We start from the raw sequence: 22,113 nt of genomic DNA, 5'->3' as shown, positions 1-22,113 counted from the left end.
AGAACAGCTCTTCCTTACCCGGTACTGGAACCGATATCTAATGAATTTCTCCCACACCAATCTTTGAACCATGTGTTTATGTCTTCAATCTTGTTGATTCTGTGTCAATTAGCTCATGGCTCAGGTATTAATCCAGAGACTATTAATTTGTTACTTCTGTATTTTAATTTAGCACCTAGCTGCCCATATTCCCTCAACAGAAACTCTTTCCCCTTTCTACCTATTATTGTCACCTACATGAACCACGATAATTGGATCTTTCTCCTCCCACTCCAAGTTCTTTGAATCCCAGATGAGATATCCTGAACCAAGCAGCAGTCAGGCAACACAGCCTTCGAGACTCTCAATCCTGGCCACAGAGAACAGCATCGATTCCCCTGACTATACTATCCCTGATTACCACTATATTTCTCATTCCCCCAACACTCTCATCCACACAGAGAGCAAGAATCTCAAACCTGTTAGACATGCCCCCCAAGGGCTGTGGCTCCTGAATCCATCTGAATAAAAAAGCGAAACAAAAAGGCTGGAAATCAGAAGCAAAACAGAAATCGCTGGAAAAGCTCAGTACGTCTGGCAGGATCTGTGGAGAGAAATCACAGTTAACGCTTTGGGTCCAGTGACCCCTCTTCAGAAATGATGGTAGCTAGGAAAAAAGTTGTTTTTTTTATGCAGAGGATAGGGTGAGGGGGATGGGGCAAGGAATAAATGGTAGGTGGAGATAGAGCCCAAAGAGACAGAGAAGAGCAGTTAGACAGACAAAGGAGTGGATAACGGTCACACTGGGAGAATGAATGGCTGCATCGGGTGGTGTGTAATAGCAGACCATGTGATAAGAAGGCCTGGTGTGTGAGGGTTGGGGTAAAGACATGGGAGAAGGTGTCTCAAGCCCTAAAAATATTGAACTCATTATTGAGTCCAGAATGCTGCAGGGGCCTCAAGTGAAAAATGAGATGTTGTTCAACCAGTCCCTGTGCACTGAGCTTCACAGGAACACTGCAGCAAGCCTGAGACAGAGATGTTGGCCAGGGAACAGGGTGGGGTGTTGAAGTGGCTGGCAACTGGAAGCTCAGGGTCTTTTTTGTGGACAGAACGTAGGTGTTCTGTAAAGTGGTCACCCAGTCCATGTTTCCCCTGTATAGAGGAGACCACATTGTGAGCAGAGACTGCAGTAGACTGGATCAAGTGCAAGTAAAGCACTGCCTCACCTGGACGGTGCGTTTAGAGCCTTGGATACCGAGGACGGAGGAGGGAAATGGACAGGTGTTACACCTTCTGTGGTTGCAAGGGAAGGTGCCGTGGCGCTTGGGGAGGGGGGGGGGGGGGGTGCAGGGTGCGGTGGGGGGTGGGGGGTGGTGAAGGGGGTCAGGGGGGTGGAGGAGTGAGTAAGAGTGGACACATTGTTGCAGGGGGAACGGTCCCTGTGGAAGGCTGACAAGGAAGGGGAAGGAAATATGTGTCTGGTGGTGGCATCTCACTGGGGGTGGCGGAAATGGCAGGTAATGATCCTCTGGATATGGATGCTGGGGGATGGTAGGTGAGGATGAGAGGGACCCTTTCACTGTTGTAGGAGGAGAGAGAGAGAGAGAGAGGGGTTGAGGGCTGAAGTGTTAGAGCCAGCTGAGGGCCCTGTCAACCACAATTCTGGGGTATCCTTGGTTGAGGATCCTCCTGTCTTTGTTCACTGACCAAATTCAAAGAAATGTGACTTCCTCCTGAAACACAGCATCCAGGTAACTCTTCCCCTTCCTCATGCTCCACCTGTCTGGATAGCTGCAGTTCCATTAACACTTGAGAAGTTTAACAGCATTCAGGACAAAGCAGTCTGCTTGATGGGCACATTCAGCAGTCACTTTCCTCATTACCAAGTGGCAGCATTATGTGTGCTCTCTAAAAAATGCACTGTGATAACTCTTTTAATATATTTAAATATATTGTATATTTTAAAATTGCTTCAGGAATGGGACTTGGGAAATATTACTGGAAAGTCAGGAAATGGCAAAGAAATTGAATAAACAGTTTGCATTCATCTTCACAGTAGAAACCACTAATAACAATCTGCAAATACAAAATATTCAAAGGGCAAAAGGAGGAGAGGAAATGAATACAATAACTCTCACTACTGTTCAGGAAACTAACGTGACTAATGTCCTGGTGAGATGCATTCTAGGATATTAAAGAAAGTAGCGACAAAGTTAGTGGATGCATTGGTAGTAATCTTCCAAGAATCCTTAGATTGTGGACAAGTCCTAGAGGATTGGAAAACGACAAGTGGTTAGCTTTCGGAGTGCTGCTCCTTCATCAGGTGATTGTGCACAACCACCCAATGGAGCAGCGCTCCAAAAGCTAGTGCTTCCAAATAAACCTGTTGGACTATAACCCTGTGTTGTGATTTTTAACTTTATAACATGATCAAGCAGAGTCAGTATGGCTTCATGAAGGGGAACTCATGCCTAACAAACTTATTACAGTTCTTTGAGGTGATAACAAGTAGAATAGATAAAGGGGAACCAGTGATTGATGTATTTGAATTTCCAAAGGGACTGCATAGTAGGCTTCTTAATAGGATAAGAGCCCATGGTATTAGAAGTAGTAACATTGATAGAGAATTGGCTGACTAATAAAAGACGGCGAGTTGGGATAAAGGGGCAACCTTTAACTAGTCAAGTGCCACAGAGTTCAATGCTCAGGACCACAACTATTTACTATATATTAATGATTTGGATGGCAGACGTAAATGTACTATCACTAAGTTTGCAGATGACACATGAATAGCTGGGTAGACAAGTGATGAGGATGACTCAAAGAGTCTGCAGAAGGATATTGACAGGTTACATGACTGACAGATTATGTGAAGAATGGGAAAGAGATTAATATTATTTAAACAGGGAAAGGCTGCAGAAAGCTGCAGCACAGAGGGGTTTGGGCATGAATCACAAATAGCTAGCATTCAGGTTCAATGGGTAAAAGGGGAGGGAAATGGAATGAATTCCTTATTTCATAGGGAATTGAGTATAAAAATAAAGCGATCTTGCTAAAACTGTCCAAGACGCCAGTCAGACCATAACTGGAATACTGTGAACAGTTCAGAGCACCTTATCTAAGGAAAGATGTATTGCCAGGAGGCAGTCTAGAGATAGTTTGCTAGGCTAATAGCACATATGAAAAGAGATTGAATAGGTTGGGGTGTGTATGCATTAGAGTTTAGAAGAATGAGAGACCTTATTGAACTCATTAAGCTTCTTAGGGGTTTTGACACGGTTGATTAGATTCCCTACAATGTGGAAACAGGTCCTTCGGCCCAACAAGTCCACACCAACCCTCCGAAGAGCGGCCCACCAGACCCATTCCCCTACATTTACCTCTGACTAATGTACCTAACACTATGGGCAATTTACCATGGCCAATTCACCTGACCTACACATCTTTGGACTGTGGGAGGAAACCAGAGCACCCAGAGGAAACCCACGCAGACTCGGGGAGAATGTGCAAACTCCACACAGACACAGTTGCCTGAGGCAGGAATTGAACCCAGGCCCTGGCGTTGTGAGGCAGCAGTGCTAACCACTGAGCCACTGTGCCACCCAGTTAAGAAAGGACCCGCTCCCTGACCTGGAATCGAACCCGGGCCACTGCAATAAAAGCTCCGAATCCTAACCACTGGACTGAACTGTTCACAGTATTCCAGTTGTGGTCTGACTGGTACAGAGAGATTGTTTCCCATTATTTGAGATTCTAGGATCAGAGGGCACAGTATCAGAGTAGAGAGTCACCCATTTATGACAAAAATGAAGATGAATTTCTTCTCTCAGAGGAAGGTGAACCTGTGGATAGTAAAAAAATCTGTGGATGCTGGAGAAACTCCAGCAGCATCAGTGTGAAGAAAGAAGAGTTCAGGTTTAAATTCCAGTTCTGATGACGAGTCACTGGACTTGAAACATTGACTCTGTTTTCTTAGACCATAAGACATAGGAGCAGAAGTTAGGCCATTCAATCATAAGTTTTTCAACCCCATTCTCCCACTTTCTTCCATAAACTTCAATCCTCTTGACAATCAAAAACCTATGTATCTGTTTTAAATAGACTCAATGACCTGGCCTCTACACCCTTCTGTGGCAAGGAATTCCATAGATTCACCACTCTCTGGCTGAAGAACTTTCTCCTTAACATTGTGTTTGCCTTCCTAACTATTGATTCAATCTGCAAGTTTACCTTAAGAGAATCATGGACGAGAACTCCCACATCCCTTCGTACTTTAGATTTATGAATTTTCTCCCAATTTAGAAACGTGTCCATGCCTCTATTCTTCCTACCAAAGTGCATAACCTCACACTTTCCCACACTGTATTCTATCTGCCACTTCTTTACCCACTGTCCTAACCTGCCTGACCCATCAGAAGGTTAGAAGTGGCATATTCATTGACAGTTAGCATTGAGTAACATTCAAAACTCAGACAAAAGCAATCCATTTTAATATGTAGTGCGATATGGACAACATTTGGCTGTGAGCTGATAAGCAGCAAACAAATTCAGACCGCAAGTACAATAACCATCTCCAGAGAATCTAATCATTTTCAGAAGTTAATAGCATTTCTGGTGTTTCATCACCTAGTATCAACAACTTTGGATTATTGTTGATGAGGAACTGAACTGGATCAGCCACATAAATTAAAAACTACAAGAGCAGTTCCGAGGCTGCGAATAACCCACCACCCAACTCCCCAAGGCCTGTCCACCAGGCAGAAGTCGGTTGTGTGATGGTATACATTCCATTCATGTAGAGGAGTTCAGCTCCCAACAGCACTTAAAGCTCAATACCATCCAACACTATCAGCAGGTGCATGGGAACACCATTACCTTCAAGTTCCTTTCCAAGCCACTTAACCTCATGACACAGAACTATTTTGCTGTAACTGAGTCAAAATCCTGGACCTTCCTTTCAAACATGGCTGTGGATATAACATATCTACACAAGATGAACTGAACTCAGGAAGACAGCTCCCTCCAACCTTTACGGGTAATTAGGGATTGGCAACAGGTATTGCCCTTGCTAGCAATACCAGGAGAATATGGAGTCAGTAGTAATTTCAGTTCAATTTTGTTATAGTCATACATTCTAGCTAGTAGCAGTCATACTATAACAATATAAATTATGATACTGGATACTTGTGAAGTGCTACAAGTTCAATATTTATATTTACAATTGCAGGGTTTCTGACTTGGTGATTGTTGGTTTGCTATCCTACATGCTGCCAGATCTGCTGAATTCCACCAGCAATTTCTGTTTTTGTGTGAATCTCTGGAGTTCTTTACTGCAGAGGGCTGTCGAGGCTGTGTTGTGAGGTATCCTCAAGGTTGAGAGAGACAGAATTTCAACAAGCAACGAGGTTCAGGCCTCTGGCACGGAGCCTGTCCCTGTTGCTCAGAAGGGAAGGGCCGAGAAGGGTAGAGCGATAGTTATTGGGGACTCAATAGTTCGGGGCACAGATAGGCGGTTTTGTGGGGGCGACAGAGACTCACGATTGGTATGTTGCCTCCCAGGGGCAAGGGTACGTGATGTCTCTGATCGTGTTTTCCGGGTCCTCAAGGGGGAGGGGGAGCAGCCCCAGATCGTGGTCCACATTGGCACCAACGACATAGGTAGGAAGAGGGGTGAGGATGTTAGACAGGCTTTCAGGGAGCTAGGTTGGAAGCTCAGAGCTAGAACGAAAAGAGTCGTTGTCTCTGATTTGTTACCCGTGCCACGTGATAGAGAGTCGAGGAATAGGGAGAGAGAAGAGTTAAATGCGTGGCTACAGGGATGGCGCAGGAGGGAGGGATTCCGGTTTCTGGACAACTGGGGTTCTTTCTGGGGAAGGTGGGACCTCTATAAACAGGATGGTCTACACCTGAACCTGAGGGGCACAAGTATCCTTGGGGGGAGGTTTGCTAGTGCTCTTGGGGGGGGGTTTAAACTAACTCTGCAGGGGTATGGGAACCTGGATTGTAGCTTTAGGGTACAGGACCTTGAGTGTAGGGAGGTTAGGAACATGGCTTCGATCTCGAAGGAGGGTGCCTATAAACAGGAAGGTGGCTTGAAGTGTGTATACTTCAATGCCAGAAGTATAAGAAATAAGGTAGGTGAGCTTGCAGCATGGGTTGGTACCTGGGACTTCAATGTTGTGGCCATTACAGAGACATGGGTAGAACAAGGACAGGAATGGCTGTTGCAGATTCCAGGGTTTAAATGTTTTAGTAGGGTCAGAGATGGGGGTAAAGAGGGGGAGGTGTGGCATTGCTTGTCAAGCATAGTATTACAGCAGTAGAAAGGGTGATGGAGGAAGACTTGCCATCTGAAGTAGTGTGGGCGGAGGTTAGAAATAGGAAAGGTGAGGTCACCCTGTTAGGAGTTTTCTACAGGCCTCCTAATAGTCCGAGAGAAGTAGAGGAAAGTATTGCGAGGATGATTCAGGAGAAGAATGAAAGTAGCAGGGTGGTTGTTATGGGGGACTTTAACTTTCCTGATATTGGTTGGGAAAGCTATAGCTCGAGTTCGTTAGATGGGTCGGTGTTTGTCCAATGTGTGCAGGAGGGTTTCCTCACACAATATGTAGACAGGCCAACAAGAGGTGAGGCCATACTGGATTTGGTTCTAGGTAATGAACCAGGCCAGGTGTTAGACTTGGAGTTAGGTGAGCACTTCGGGGGCAGTGACCACAACTCGGTGACTTTTACTCTAGTGATGGAGAGGGATAAGTGTGCACTGCAGGGCAACAGTTATAGCTGGGGGCAGGGAAATTATGATGCGGTGAGGCATGACTTAGGATGTGTGGATTGGATAAATAGGCTTCAAGGGAAGAACACAAATGATATGTGGAGATTGTTCAAGGAACAGCTAATGGATGTCCTTGATAAGTATGTACCAGTCAGGCAGAGAGTAAAGGGTCTTGTGAGGGAGCCGTGGTTTAATAAGGAATTGGAATCCCTTGTGAAAGGGAAGAGGGCGGCTTATGTAAAGATGAGGCGTGAAGGTTCAATTGGGGTGATTGAGAGTTATAAGGTAGCCAGGAAGGATCTAAAGAGAGAGCTAAGAGCAGCGAGAAGGGGACATGAAAAGTCCTTAGTTGGTAGGATTAGGGAAAACCCAAAGGCCTTCTATAGGTATGTCAGGAATAAAAGGATGACTAGGGTAGGTATCGGTCCAGTCAAGGATAGTAGTGGGAAGTTGTGTGTGGAGGCGGAGGAGATTGGTGAGACACTAAATCAATACTTTTTGTCAGTATTCACTCAGGAACAGGACCCTGTTGCTGATGTGAATATTGAGTCACAAGTGATTAGAATGGATGGCTTTGAGGTATGTAGGGAAGAGGTCTGGGGAATACTGGAAAGGGTGAAAATAGATAAGTCCCCTGGGCCTGATGGCATTTATCCTAGGATCCTCTGGGAAGCTAGGGAGGAGATAGCAGAGCCATTGACCTTGATTCTTATGTCGTCGTTGTCTACGGGAATAGTGCCAGAAGACTGGAGGATAGCAAATGTGGTTCCCTTGTTCAAGAAGGGGAGTAGGGATAGCCCGAGTAACTATAGGCCAGTGAGTCTCACTTCTGTTGTGGGCAAAGTCTTAGAGAGAATTGTAAGGGATAGGATTTATGAACATCTGGATAGGAATAATGTGATCAAGGATAGTCAGCATGGTTTTGTGAAGGGCAGGTCGTGCCTCACAAACCTTATTGAATTCTTTGAGAAGGTGACCAAGGAAGTGGACGAGGGTAAAGCAGTAGATGTGGTGTATATGGATTTTAGCAAGGCGTTTGATAAGGTATCCCATAGCAGGCTACTGCAAAAATTACGGAGGTATGGCATTGAGGGTGCATGAGAGGTTTGGATTAAGAATTGGCTGGCTGGAAGGAGACAGAGGGTAGTAGTTGATGGTAAAGGTTCATCTTGGAGTGCAGTTACTAGCGGTGTTCCACAAGGATCTGTTTTGGGACCATTGCTGTTTGTCATTTTTATAAATGACCTGGAGGAGGGGCTTGAAGGCTGGGTGAGCAAGTTTGCGGATGACACGAAAGTCAGTGGAGTTGTGGACAGCGAAGAAGGATGTGGCAGGTTACAGCGGGATATAGATAAGTTGCAGAGCTGGGCAGTAAGGTGGCAAATGGAATTCAATGTAGCGAAGTGTGAAGTCATTCACTTTGGTAGGAGTAACAAGAAGATGGATTACTGGGCTAATGGTAGACTACTTGGTAGTGTGGATGAGCAGAGGGATCTTGGTGTCCATGTACACAGATCTTTGAAAGTTGCCACCCAGGTAAATAGTGCTGTGAAGAAGGCATATGGGTTACTGGGCTTTATTGGTAGAGGAATTGAGTTCCGGAGTCCTGAGGTCATGTTGCAGTTGTATAAGATTCTGGTGCGGCCTCATCTGGAGTATTGTGTGCAGTTTTGGTCGTCATACTATAGGAGGGATGTGGAGGCACTGGAACGGGTGCAGAGGAGGTTTACCAGGATGTTGCCTGGCATGGTAGGAAGATCGTATGAGGAAAGGCTGAGGCACTTGGGGCTGTTCTTATTGGAGAAAAGAAGGTTTAGGGGAGATTTGATAGAGGTGTACAAGATGATTAGGGGTTTAGATAGGGTTGACAGTGAGAACCTTTTTCCGCGTATGGAGTCAGCTGTTACTAGGGGACACAGCTTTAAATTAAGGGGTGGTCGGTATAGGACAGATGTTAGGGGTAGATTTTTTACTCAGCGAGTCGTAAGTTCATGGAATGCCCTGCCAGTAGCAGTGGTGGACTCTCCCTCTTTATGGTCATTTAAGCGGGCATTGGACAAGCATATGGAGGATAGTGGGTTAGTGTAGGTTAGGTGGGCTTGGATCGGCGCAACATCGAGGGCCGAAGGGCCTGTACTGCGCTGTATTCTTCTATGTTCTATGTTCTATGTTCTAATGCTTACAGGGAAAAGGCAGGAAAATGGAATCGAAGATGATTGCTGGAGAAACAGTTTCTATTTTTGTTCACATCTCCAGTATTCACAGTTCTTTGTTTTATTTTGAGAATTATGAGATCAGCCATGGTCACATTTAGTGGTGGAGAAGATTTGATCAGCTGAATGGCTTACTTCTGTTGCTATGCCTTATAGTCTTCTGGTCTAGCTCACTAAGGCCCCTTTGACCAAACCAACCAAAGCCATGACCACTTCCATCTAGAAGGATAGAGCAACAGATATGTGGGAATACCACACATTTGTGTTCCTCTTCAATCCACTCATTATCCTGATATGGAACTTCATTTTCCTTGAGTCAAAATTCTGCAATTTCTTCCTAACAGCATTTTGGATCTCCTTACACCTTAGGTCAAATGCAGTTGAGGGAAACAGATCAAAAATGCCTTCTCTGGGGGCAAGTAGGGAAAGACAGCAATTGTTAGCCTATTGGTTACACCCACATCCCATAAACAAAGAAAAGACACTTGTGCCTTTTCAGTTGAATATCTGGATGATCCTTGCTGCCTCACCTCACCGATGAGGAATGGGTATTTGATTGACATCATGGTGGATCACCAGGTCCCATGGAGTCTACATTACAGCAAAGGTCAGCACCTTCACAGGAAGGGGTTCCTGTTATGCATTAAAATGAATCGACAGTGGCTTGGGAGCTATCCTTTGAGATGAATCCCTCTATTTTCCTCTTATCCTCAGACTCTCAATGAAGACTTGCTGACCGTGAGAAAGGACATCGAATGCAAAATGGAAAAACTAAAGTGCAAGGATGATGAGCTTCTGTCACTGGCTGAATCTCTTGCAGAGTAAGACTCCCTCGGTTCTAATCCAAATACCTTTCTAAGCATTGTCCATTTACCTTTGTAAGTGTCTGTTTCCATCTTGGATATTTTACTCTCTATTTAATTGATCTCCAGTGGTGGATACATTCTGAGTCAGAAAATTCAGGTCCCACTCTACTCAGTCTATCGAGGTGGAGTCTGAGCTCAGGCCCTGAATTCTGCATCTTGCCAAATGAAATCTTTGTCTGATGCACATCCACTGATACCCTGTCTCCCAACTCCCAAAAAGCCCTTCCTGCACCTGACTAACCATCCCAATGACTGATAGAGGGGGTTCCGGTCATTGGAAGCAGTGTTCTTGTCAGTTTGCCTTTAACCAAGCTCTGCTCTCGCAAAAGACAAAAATAAGTAGCCAGCACACACACACATACATACACACACACACACATACACACACACATTTACGCAGGCATGTACATACACACACTTTAAATGCTCTATCCGCAATGTATAATGCAATGTATAAATGTATAATGTGCCAGCAGGTACAACTGCAAAGTTAACTATGTTTAAAGTCAGTCGTTGATGGCCCTACTTGTGATCAGAGAGCGATACCATCTCTCCCATACGACTCTCTGATGTTAAGTATAAGCTACTGCACAGTGAATGTAGTCTGTCCTCACTTAAAACTGTACTTGCATTCCAGAACAATTCAACTATCCAACTTTAAGCAAAATGGTTTTTAAAAATTCAACCTATGAAACAGTGTAGGTAGCTTTGGTAGCACCTTACTCAGAGAAAAATAACATAAGAACGTGGAGCAGGAGTAGGTCATCGGGCCCTTCGAGCCTGCTCCGCCATTCAATAAGATCATGGTTGATCTTTTCATGGACTCAGATCCACTTACTCACCCTCTCAGCATATCTCTTAATTCCTTTATTGTTCAAAAAAAAAGCTACCTTAGTTTTTAAAATGTTTACTGAAGTAGCATCAACTATTTCCCTGGGCAAGGAATTCCATAGATTAACAACCCTCTGGGTGAAGAAGTTCCTTCTCAATTCAGTCCGAAATCTGCTCCCCCTAATCTTGAGCCTATGCCCTCTTATCCTAGTTTCACCCACCAGTGGAAACATCCTCTCTACTTCTATCTTATCGATTCCCTTCATAATTTTATATGTTTCTATACGATTTCTCCTCAATCTTCTGAATTCCAATTAAAATATTCCTAATCTACTCAGTCTCTCCTCATAAACCGACCCTCTCAACTCCCAATTCACTACATCTTTTCTCAAGTAAGGAGACCAAAACTGCACGCAGTTCTCCAGGTGTGGCCTCACCAGCACCCTGTACAGCTGCAACATAATCTCCCTGCTTTTAAACTCAATCTCTTCAGCAATGGAGGACAAAATTCCATTTGCCTTTCTAATTACCTGTTGTACCTGCAGACCAACCTTCTGTGATTCATGCACAACATTAACGTTTTGCTACACATTGCTAAATATCTACACTGATAAGGGCTCTTGTCACATAGTGGTAGTGCCTCTAACTCTGAACCAGGATATCTGGATTCAAGTCCCACCTGAGCCACAGGTGTTTTTTTTTAAAGTTCATTCACAGGACGTGGACATCACTGATTAGTGCCAGCACTAGAGGGGAGTGAAGGGCCAACCACATTGCTGTAGGTCTGGAGTCACATTAGTTAGCCAGATGGGGTTTTCCCCCAACAATCAACAGTCACCATCAACAAGCACAGTCACCATTAGACTCTTAATTCCAGATTGTAATTGATTTTGAATTCCACCATGGTGGGATTTGAATCCAGGTCCCCAGAACATTATCTTGGTCTCTGGATTAATAAATCTAGTTATAATACCACTAGGCTGCTGCTTTCCCATCTGTAACAACCTCTCTGAATGAGTTGTTTAGAAAAGTATTTATTCAAATCTATCTAAAGAAGAGTCAGGTTGGTGGATTTTATGCTGTGTGGAAGTTCATGTAAAATACTAATTAGAAAGTGCATGCCTGGATTTTGTCTAAAAGCATTTTAACTTCTCATGAATAACAGGCAGGGAAAGAAGAAAGGGAGGAGAATGGCATTCTTAGTTAAAGACAGTCTATCAGTGCTGGAGGAAGAGGATGTCTCAGATGGAGCAGGGCAGAATTTATCAGGTGTGGTACAGTAGCTCAGTGGTTAATGCAGCTGTCTCACAGTGCCAGGAAGCCAGGTTCAATGCCAGCCTTTGGTGACTGCATGGAGTTTGGACATTCTCCTGTGTCTGTGGGTTTCCTCCAGGTGCTCTGGTTTCCTCCCACAGTCAAAGATGAGCAGGTTTGGTGGAATAGCTATGCTAAATTGCCTATGATGAACAGGCTAGGTGAATTAGTTTAATTTTCCTGAAGCCACTTGTGAACCGAGGGTTCTGCAGCTGAGTGACCAGAGACAGGAAGACAAGCTTGAAGTTGAAGCTGCCCATATCAAAGATTGTGTGATTTTAACTTTGTCCTCTTCAGTTCCTTCACATCATACCAAAGATTGGGGAGTGGGAAGCAGTGAGCAGGGGTGTTTGGGAGTAGGACATGAGAATGAGATTGAGGATCAGGGGAATCAGGCACCATTCCAAAATTGTGACCATCGGTCCAATACCTCATCTCAGAATAATACTAAATACCTTTAAATCAAAACTTGCAAAACTAAATGAGAACACAGACCTCACTAAATCATTGAATGTAAAATAGAGCATTGTAAAATATGTACTTACTGCATGCAGAATACATTCAAGAGCTGACACTGAGGCAGTACAGACCCAGACTGGAGTAAACATATAGACAATAAACACAAACATGCACACACATACATACGAACTCATACATACATACATACAAGTATGCACTTACATACGTAAACATATACAAACTTTGATATTCACATACAGACTCTTACATACACAATCATGCACATACAAGCTCATGTACACACAGACATGCACACACATTTACATGGAGAAAGTGAAAACTGCAGATGCTGAAATCAAAGTCAAAATGTGTGACATGGAAAAGCACAGCCAGTCAAGCAGCATCCAAGCAGCAGGAGAGTCAATGTTTCAAACATAAGCCCTTCATCAGGAATGTGTGGGGGGAAGGGGGTGTGTGGCAAGGGGGCTGCGAGATAAATGGGAGGGGGGGGGGGTGGTGAGGCTAGAAGGAAGATGGCTGGTAATGCGATAGGTGGATGCAGGTGGGGGTGAAGTTGATAGGTCAGAGAGGAGGGTGGAGCTAATAGGTGGGTGGACAGGGACAGGTTTAGACAGATCCAGACTGAGATTTGGACAGATTTGGGGTACAAAAGATCCCAACAGATTTTAACATTTGCCAATTAGTGTCCTAGATCTTTAAATAAAACACAGGTGAAACAATTTGTTTAATTTCAGTTACTTGTGGTTGGTTAAATTAAAAGTGAGAGAAATGGCTCTTAAGATTGCTGAAGAGATTCTGCAGTTTGAAGATGATTCCCAAATTTGCCAAGAAAGTTTAGAAAGACAGAAAATGGCCATACTTTTAGAATTAGCAAAGAGGTTAGATTTGGGTTTAACTAAGGACAAATGTAAAGCTGAAATTGTAAGGGGGTTACTCAAACACTTAAGTGTTCAGAGAAAGAGACAAATGCTGTAGAGTTAGAAAAACTTAAATTACAATTGAGGAAAGTGGAGTTAGAAGATAAGGGGGGGAAGAAAGTGAGAGAGAGAAGATAGAAAGAGAGAGAGAGGAAAAAGAAAGAGACAGAAGGTTCTTAGCTGAGCAAAGAGAGAGAGAGAAGAAAGGGAGAAAGAAAAAGAGAAAAGAAAGAAAGAAAGTGAGAGAATTTGAACTTTAAAAGTTGCAACTTAGGAAAGTCAAGTTAACATGATGGAGATGAAGAGAGAAGATAATGATATATACAAATATGTTAAAACACTGCCACATTTTGATGAGAAAGTTGTCAAAGCCTTATTTATTTCATTTGAAAAATTGGCTAGGTAAATGGAGTGGTCAGAGGACTTGTGGGAAGAGTAGAGAGCACTGGCAATAGTTAGCACATGTTAAAAAAGAAGCCCAACAGGGTGAAAACAAGGTGAAAGGCCTCAGGTTTTTCCACTGTGGCAAAGTGGGACATATAAAGGGCTTTTGCCTGAAACGTTGATTTTTCCTGCTCCTCAGATGCTGCCTGACCTGCTGTGCTTTTCCAGCACCACTCTAATCTAGACTCTGGTTTCCAGCATCTACAGTCATTGTTTTTATCTGGGACATATAAAGACACAGTGCTGGTTGTTAAAGAAAGGCATTTTGGGAAATGATGTGGTAAAAGAAACTAAGCCAGTGACATTAGTGAAGGTAGTAAAGGAGACCCCAAGAAGAGCTGAGGAGCTGCTGCCTAGGCAGGGGCTGGATATGGAGTTAGTGCCTGATCTCTGTAAGGAATTTGCTTCTGTGGGTAAAATTTACTCAGAAAGAACAGGGGGGAGAAGGGAAAGAAGTTATAATTTTGAGAGGATCTAGCCAGTTGCTGATAGTAAGGGATGAGTGACTATGCACTCTTTCTGATCTGTTACCCGAGAGTGTGGTAATTTGTGGGATCAGTGGATAGAAATTTAGCATTCCCCTATATAAGATCAGGTTAGAGTGCCAACTTAAAACTGGGGAAGTTATAGTGGGGAATATTGACAAGGTGTCAGTTCCAGGAATTCAGTTTGTTCTTGGGAATGATTTAGCAGGATCCAAGGTGGGAGTGACACCCTTGTTGTGGAGAAGCCCAAGGAAGACCAGGGAATGGAGTAGTTAAAAGAAGAATACCCTGTTAGTTTGCAAGACTGCGTAGAAACAAGATCCCATTATCATAAATCACACCACGAAGCAAAACCTAAAGAGAAAGATGAAGGAGTTGAGGTTCAGTTAGTGGGCACCTGTTTGATGTAATGGTGCAGGAAAAACCTGAACAGAGGCAAGTGTTTAGTCCTGATTTACAACAGAAAGATGAGACAATAAAAGATATATATGTTGATGGATATTCAGAAAAGATGTCAGAGAATATTCCTAAGGGTTATTATCTTAAAGTTAGAATCCTAAGACAGAAATGGAGACCACAGCAGGTTAATGCAGAGGAGAAATGGGCAGATTGCACCAGATTGTGTTGCCGGTAGCATACAGACAGGAAGAGTTATGGGTAACACATGAACTACTTGTAGGAGGTCACCTATGTGTGTGGAAGACTCAGGCTAAGGTACAAAAACATTTTTATTGGCCTGGAATGCACAAGGATGTGGTAAACTTGTGCTGTATATGTTATACATGCCAAATTGTAGGTAAGCCACAGACAGTAATAAAACCAGCACCCTTGTTGCCAATTCCCACATTCAAAGGACCTTTCACATGGGTTATAATTGATTGTGTAGGTCCCCTCCCGAAAACTAAAAGTGGGAATCAGTACTTCTTAACTATAATTGATGCGTCTGCCAGATGTCTGGAGGCAATTCTGTTATGGAGTATCAAGGTAAAAGCGTGGTAGAGGAATAAGTAACTTTCTTCACCTGATATGGCCTACTCTGTTTAAGGAAGTCATGGATAGCTTAGATATACAACACTTTAAATCAAGTCGGTATTATTCTGAATCTTGGACAAGCCCCCAAACTGTTATGATATAGCGGTGGATCCCTCTGCTAATTAAACCAAACATCCAGAAAAACTTACTTCGCATCATAATCTGTTAAAGTATGAGTGGCAGAGAACTCCCAAATTCCACTATTTAAAGAAAAATATCAATTTTTTTTCTTTAACTCTAAAAGTGAACGTTAAACAACAACTATTTACAACTCCAAGCCTCCTTTCTCTTAAAGGTCTGTTATCTACCTCCAACTCTATAACAATATACTGATCCAATAAAGGTCCCTATTAAAATTACATCAACTTAATTTTCAAAACCACCCAGCGACTGTTGTCATTGGCATCTGTCTTGCTCTGGCTGTAGGTCTTCCTGGGTCATCTTCACTCTTTTGCTGCAGAGATGTTTTAGGTGAAAAAGGTACCTTTGATCGAGAGTGTTTTGGAAGACAGTTTCTACCTTTAGATGGCAGGTTGTCACTCTCTCTCTGGCTAACTCTCAAAATGCCGGCTTACTCATACCCTAAACATCAGATCATCTTATTGATTCAATGTCGTCAAAACAGTAAAATTCAAACTCAATTGGGTTTTATATCCTGGGGCATAATTTAAACTGATTGGTTAAATTCAAATGGTAGTCAAAACGACACGTAGCTATTTTACAGCCATATGTTACATATGTTCAATTTTCCAGTACACTCTGAGACTGCTAGTCAGACACATGACAGTTGCCTGCAAACTCTCACTGCCAAAACAGCCTTCACTCTCTCTTAATGGTACAGTACACGTCTTCAACTTCATAACAGGTAGGACTGATCAAGAGGGCAGTGCTGAGTTGGAGGATTGTAAGGTCAAGGGAGGGGAGATGAGAAAACTGGTGAAATCAACATTGGTCCCGTGTGGTTGGAGGATCCCAAGGTGGAAGATGAGGCGATATTTCTCCAGGTGTCTGGTGGATAGGATTTGGCGGGGGAGGTGGTCCAGGACTTGCATGTCCTTGATGGAGTGGGAGGAGGAATTGAAGTCTTCGGCCACAGGACAGTGGGGTTGTTTTGTGCGTGTGTCCCAGGGATGTTCTCTGACACAAGTTGGTGTTCTCTCTCCCCAGAGACCACATCAAGAGCAATAGACCTGTCTAGCATCCTTCCCACTTATCTGCTCCACCCTTCACTCCAACCTATCACTGTTTCCCCTGACCTTCATCTACCTATCACATTCCCAGCTACCTTCCCCCTAGCTCCACTCCCCTCCCATTTAACTCTCAGCCCCCTTGGGACCCTCTATATTCCTGATGAAGAGGTTATGTTTGAAACATCGACTCTCCTGCTCCTTGGATACTGCCTGACTGGCTGTGCTTTTCCAACGTCACATTTTTTGACACATATTTACATACAGATTCATGCACACATACATTCACAGACATGGACTCACAGACACCATCAAACACACACCTAAACACACACTCCATCCAGTATTAGACAGGAGAAAATCATTCCCTATACACAGTACATACTGTAGGTGTAAATCATGGTGTTGGTTCCCAGGTTTTTTAGCCACTAGATTAGGTCTCATTCTGCTTCAGATCAGTGAACTGCAGTGTGTCATAGAAATGATATTGTCTTCATCAGAATCTCTTATTCATTCTCCTGATTACTGCTGGGTTATAAGGGTCATACACACTGAGTAATGCAAGGTTACAATAGCCATACACAGCCATACAAGACACATCTATGATATTCTGTTCATATGTGATGCTTAATTATCCTGACTGTCCAGATTTTCCCGTTAACATGAACCAACCAACAATCCAGCCTGTGCCAACACAATCATTGTTGGTTTATTTTGCTTTAAAAATGTGATCAGGTTCACAATAGCAACTTTATTTATGAAGCTTCTCCAAAATACAAGTATGTCACCAAGATGACACCAAGCCACTAGTGCACAATGGCTAATTGAATGTTAAAAAGATAGATTTTAAAGACAGATGGGGTAGTCTAGGGGGAGGGTTCCAGAGCTCAGGGCCTAAGTAGCTGAAGTCTTATCTGCAGTTGGCAGAACAATTAAAATCAGGAGGATAGAATTGGAGGAACAAATTTGTTAGAGTTCTTTGATAGAGTGACCGGGAAGGTTGACGAGGGCAGGGTGGTAGAGGTAATCTACATGGAGAAAATGAGGACTGCACTTGCTAGAGATCAGAGTCAAAATGTGTGGTGTTGGAAAAGCACATCAGGTCAGGCGGCATTTGAGGAGAAGGAGAGTCGACATACCGGAGACATCTGCCCTTCATCAGGCTTATGCCCAAAACATTGACTCTCTTGCTGTTGGGATGCTGCCTGACCGGCTGTAATCTATATGGATTTCAGTAAGGCCTTTGATAAGGTTCCACAGGATAGGCTGCTCTGGAAAGTTGGATCATGTGGAATCCAGAGGGAGCTGACTAATTGGATACACAATTGGCTTGATGGTAGGAAGCAGAGGGTGATAGTGAAAGGATGCTTGTCAAACTGGAGACCTGTGACTAGTAGAATGCCTCAGGGGTCAGTGTTGGGCCCATTACTCTTGGTTATCAACATGAATGATTTGGATGAGAATGTCCAAGGCATGACTAGTAAGTTTGCTGATGACACTAAAATAGGCAGTATCATGGACAGTGAGGAAGGTTATCAGAAATTGCAGCAGGACTTTGATCAGCTGGGGAACTGGGCCGAGAAATGGCAAATAGAGTTCAATATAGATAATTTGGAATGTCAAATCAAGGTAGGAGTTTCATTGTAAATGATAGGGCCTTAAGGAGTGTAGTGGAAAAGAGGGATCGTGGAGTTAAGGTGCATGGTTCTCTGAAAGTGGAGTCCCATGTAGTCAGGGCAGTGAAGAAGGCTTTTGGCACACTGGCCTTCATCAGTCATGGCATTGAGTATAGAAGTTGGGATGTTATGTTGGAGTTCTACAGGACATTGGTGAGGCTGCATTTGGAGTATTGTGTTCAGTTTTGGTCACCTTGCCATAGGAAGGATGTTATTAAACTGGAAAGAGTGCAGAAGAAATTTACAAGGATGTTGCCAGAACTCAAGGGTCTGGGTTATAGGGAGAGATTGGACAAGCTAGGACCTTTTTTTTAGAGTGGAGGAGACTGAATGAGGACTTTTATAGAAGTGTAGAAGATCATGAAAGGCATGGATAGGGTGAATGCACTCAGTCTTTTTCCCAGAACTGGGGAATCTAGGACTAGAGGGCATCAGTTTAAGGTTAGAGGAGAAGGAATAAAAGGGAACCTTAAGGGCAACATTTTTACACAGAGGGTGGTAAGCACTTGGAATGAGCTGCCAGGGGAAGTGGTTGAAGTGGATACTTTAACAACATTTGGACAAGTACATGGATGGAAAAGGTTTAGAATACTAAGTGGGCCAAGTCCAGGGAAATGGGGTTAGCGTGGTTGGACATTTTGGTCTGCATGGACCAGTTTGAGCCAAAGGGCCTGTCTCCATGCTGTAGGACTCTATGACTCTATGAACACGGAGATCTTGGAATGTTATTGGGCTGAAGGAGATAATGGAGACAGGAAGGCATAAGATGTAGCAAGAATTGAAAACAAGGCTGAGAATTGTAAAATCCAGGCATTGATCGACCTGTGAGTCAATCACACAGTTTAATTGAAAGGGCTGATTTGGAATGACCTATGAGAGCTTCACATTGAAAAATCTGTTTGAAGTTAAAAGGGTATATACAGTTGTACAGTATTTAATTTCTGTATCAGTGAAATTCACTCTTCAAATTCATTTTGAGAATGAGGAGAGCTGAAGAAGATTTGAAGGCAACTTTGAAAAAGACACAAGAAGATGCAAAAAGCAGGGAGGAGGAATCCCACCGTGAAATTCAGGTTCTCAGGGAAACAGTCAGATCCCTGAAGGACCGAACAGTGGAACTGCTGAGGTGAGGCACTGAATAACTCAAAAAACCTCACTGAATGAAAGCTGAAAGGGACCATCAGAAGAGGCAAATTTATTATTTCAACTAAGTGTGGTAAGGTATGGAATGTGGTAGTGCATGGAGGGTGTGTGCAGTGTGTGTGGCATGTACAGTGAATGTGATTGTGTGCAGTGTGTGTGACGTGATGTACAGTGAGTGTGATTATGTGTAATCAGTTTGACATAAGTTGTAGTGAGTGTGACAGGATGTCCATTGAGAGTAACAGGATATGTGATGATTATGTGCAGATATGGAGTTTAATAGGATCTGAAGAGTGTGAGGCAGAATGTATGGATAGTGAGCTGATAAGATGTGCAATGAGTGTGACAGTGGATACAATGATTGTGACAGGGTTTTGCAGTAAGTGTGACACAATGGGTATACAGTGTGTCACAGTGTGTGTAGTGAGTATGACGAGATGAGCGACAGGATGTGTAATTAATATTGATTCTGTGTCTCTCCCAGGGAGAAGGATATCCTGTGGCAGAAATCGAATAATTTGGAGTTTAGCCAGCGACAATTGGATCAGAAACATTTGTCAAGAAAAGATCAATCTGGAAGCAAGAAATGAATTTAATCAGTAGCTGGAAACTTGAGAGCTTCAATGGGTTCTGTCTTCTGTTGGTGCCTGGAGTGGGTGAAATTCTGATCCTTTTTGATAAGTGGGTAGATGGTGAGATACTGGTAGATGGTGAGCACTTTCTGTTTTAAAATCTGAAGGGGAGGATTTGTAATGAGCATATGTTAATACTCTGGAACAGTACCAGAGCATCTGGATCACATTTATTCGGATCTCCTTCCTCAGTTACAATTCCCACAGTGTGTAATGGCTGTCAGTGGACTCAGGAAAAGTTTGATAAAACAAACTCACCATAGTGCAGGGGTTCGTTTTCCACATAGCATTTATACATTGTTTTTTTCAAATGTTTGTTCAATTTATTTTGATAAACTATCTTTGGATTCTGCTGTTTCCAGTCAGTGAACACCATCCTAACAACTGCCTGCTGAAACTGTACTGCCTTTTCTGCCCTGCCTTCTTTTAAGAAGAACTTGGATTCCTTTTGCATCCGTCAGAACCTTAGGAAGACCCAAAACACTCCACAGCACAAGTGAGAGCTTCAAAGTAGACTGACTGCTCCTGCAACTAATTGACAGCCAGCAGGTTCCCCAAGAACAGGATGACCCAGAATGTCTGGCTGAAGGATAAATAATCAGCAGGATGTTGAGCAGTGCTGCTGGCTGTATGAGCAGTCCTCACTGCTGACCATTGTGTTGTACAAGATGATCTGCACAATTGCTCACCAAGAGGTATATTTGTTACCTCTGAGGTACAGTATTTCCTTATAGGAACCAACAGGATCTACTGTGCTAAAGGGATAATCATGGGAGCCTAACATGAAGAGACTCTTGTAATAAACAGGATGTAGTGAAGTGTAGAATAGGTAAAGTACACTCAGGTAGTACACATTTTTACAGAGACTACAAGGAGGACCTGAGCATGCAATCTCACTCCTTTGAACTCTTGAGTTGTTCTCCCACCAATTCCAATCACACAATCAGAGTGGGTGATAGCATGCCCCACTGTTAAACCTGACCAGACCCATGCACCCTTTTACAATGCTGCTTTCCTCTTTTTACAGTCATGCCAAGAGGATCTGAACACCTGAAAGATAATACAAAACTATTTACCTTCCCTTGAAATAGAAAGAACAGGAAATGGCATCACCTACCTTAAGAAACCAAGACCTATAAAGAGAGGCAGACATACCACCAGCACTCCATGAGGATTGATCCTCTGACAATGTGGTACTCCCTCAGCACTTACCCTCTGACAGTGCAGCATTCCCTGAGTACTAACCTTCCAATAGTGCAGCCCTCCCTCAGTACTTAACATCCAACAGTGCAGCACTTCCTCAGCACTGACCCTCCGACAGTACAGCACTCCCTCAATACTGACCCTCCGACAGTGCGTCACTCCCTCAGTACTGACTCTCTGACAGTGCAGCGCTCCCTCAGTACTGACCCTTCGACAGTGCGTCACTCCCTCAGTACTGACCCTCCGACAGTGCAGCACTCTCAGCACTGACCCTCCGACAGTGCGGCACTGCCTCAGTACTGACCTTTCGACAGTGCAGCTCTCCCTCAATACTGACCCTCTGACAGTGCGTCACTCCCTCAGTACTGACCCTCTGACAGTGCAGCTCTCCCTCAGTACTGACCCTCCGACAGTGCAGCTCTCCCTCAATACTGACCCTCTGACAGTGCGTCACTCCCTCAGTACTGACCCTCTGACAGTGCAGCTCTCCCTCAGTACTGACCCTCCGACAGTGCAGCTCTCCCTCAGTACTGACCCTCTGACAGTGCGTCACTCCCTCAGTACTGACCCTCTGACAGTGCAGCTCTCCCTCAGTACTGACCCTCTGACAGTGCAGCTCTCCCTCAGTACTGACCCTCTGACAGTGCGTCACTCCCTCAGCACTGACCCTCTGACAGTGCGTCACTCCCTCAGTACTGACCCTCTGACAGTGCAGCTCTCCCTCAGTACTGACCCTCTGACAGTGCGTCACTCCCTCAGCACTGACCCTCTGACAGTGCGTCACTCCCTCAGTACTGACCCTCTGACAGTGCGTCACTCCCTCAGTACTGACCCTCTGACAGTGCGTCACTCCCTCAGCACTGACCCTCTGACAGTGCGTCACTCCCTCAGCACTGACCCTCTGACAGTGCGTCACTCCCTCAGTACTGACACTCT

General features: G+C 44.0%; 1 protein-coding gene across 4 annotated transcripts in view; it reads left to right on the top strand.

Moving 5' to 3' along the window:
• Window positions 1-21,569, top strand: part of LOC140482502 (uncharacterized) — a 73,967-nt gene extending 52,398 nt beyond the window's left edge. For all 4 annotated transcript variants that reach the window (XM_072580046.1, XM_072580048.1, XM_072580047.1 and 1 more), the window contains 3 exons: window positions 9,682-9,788; window positions 19,179-19,325; window positions 19,827-21,569. In XM_072580046.1, coding sequence (XP_072436147.1) covers window positions 9,682-9,788; window positions 19,179-19,325; window positions 19,827-19,932 — 360 coding nt within the window. In that variant the 3' untranslated portion in view covers window positions 19,933-21,569. The remainder of the gene's footprint in view (window positions 1-9,681; window positions 9,789-19,178; window positions 19,326-19,826) is intronic.
• The last annotated feature ends 544 nt before the right edge of the window (window positions 21,570-22,113 follow it).

The sequence above is a fragment of the Chiloscyllium punctatum genome, chromosome 10, assembly GCF_047496795.1.
Source record: "Chiloscyllium punctatum isolate Juve2018m chromosome 10, sChiPun1.3, whole genome shotgun sequence".
Taxonomy (NCBI): domain Eukaryota; kingdom Metazoa; phylum Chordata; class Chondrichthyes; order Orectolobiformes; family Hemiscylliidae; genus Chiloscyllium; species Chiloscyllium punctatum.
The sequence above is the reverse complement of the archived record's forward strand: the minus strand, read 5'-3'. Positions and strand labels throughout refer to the sequence as shown.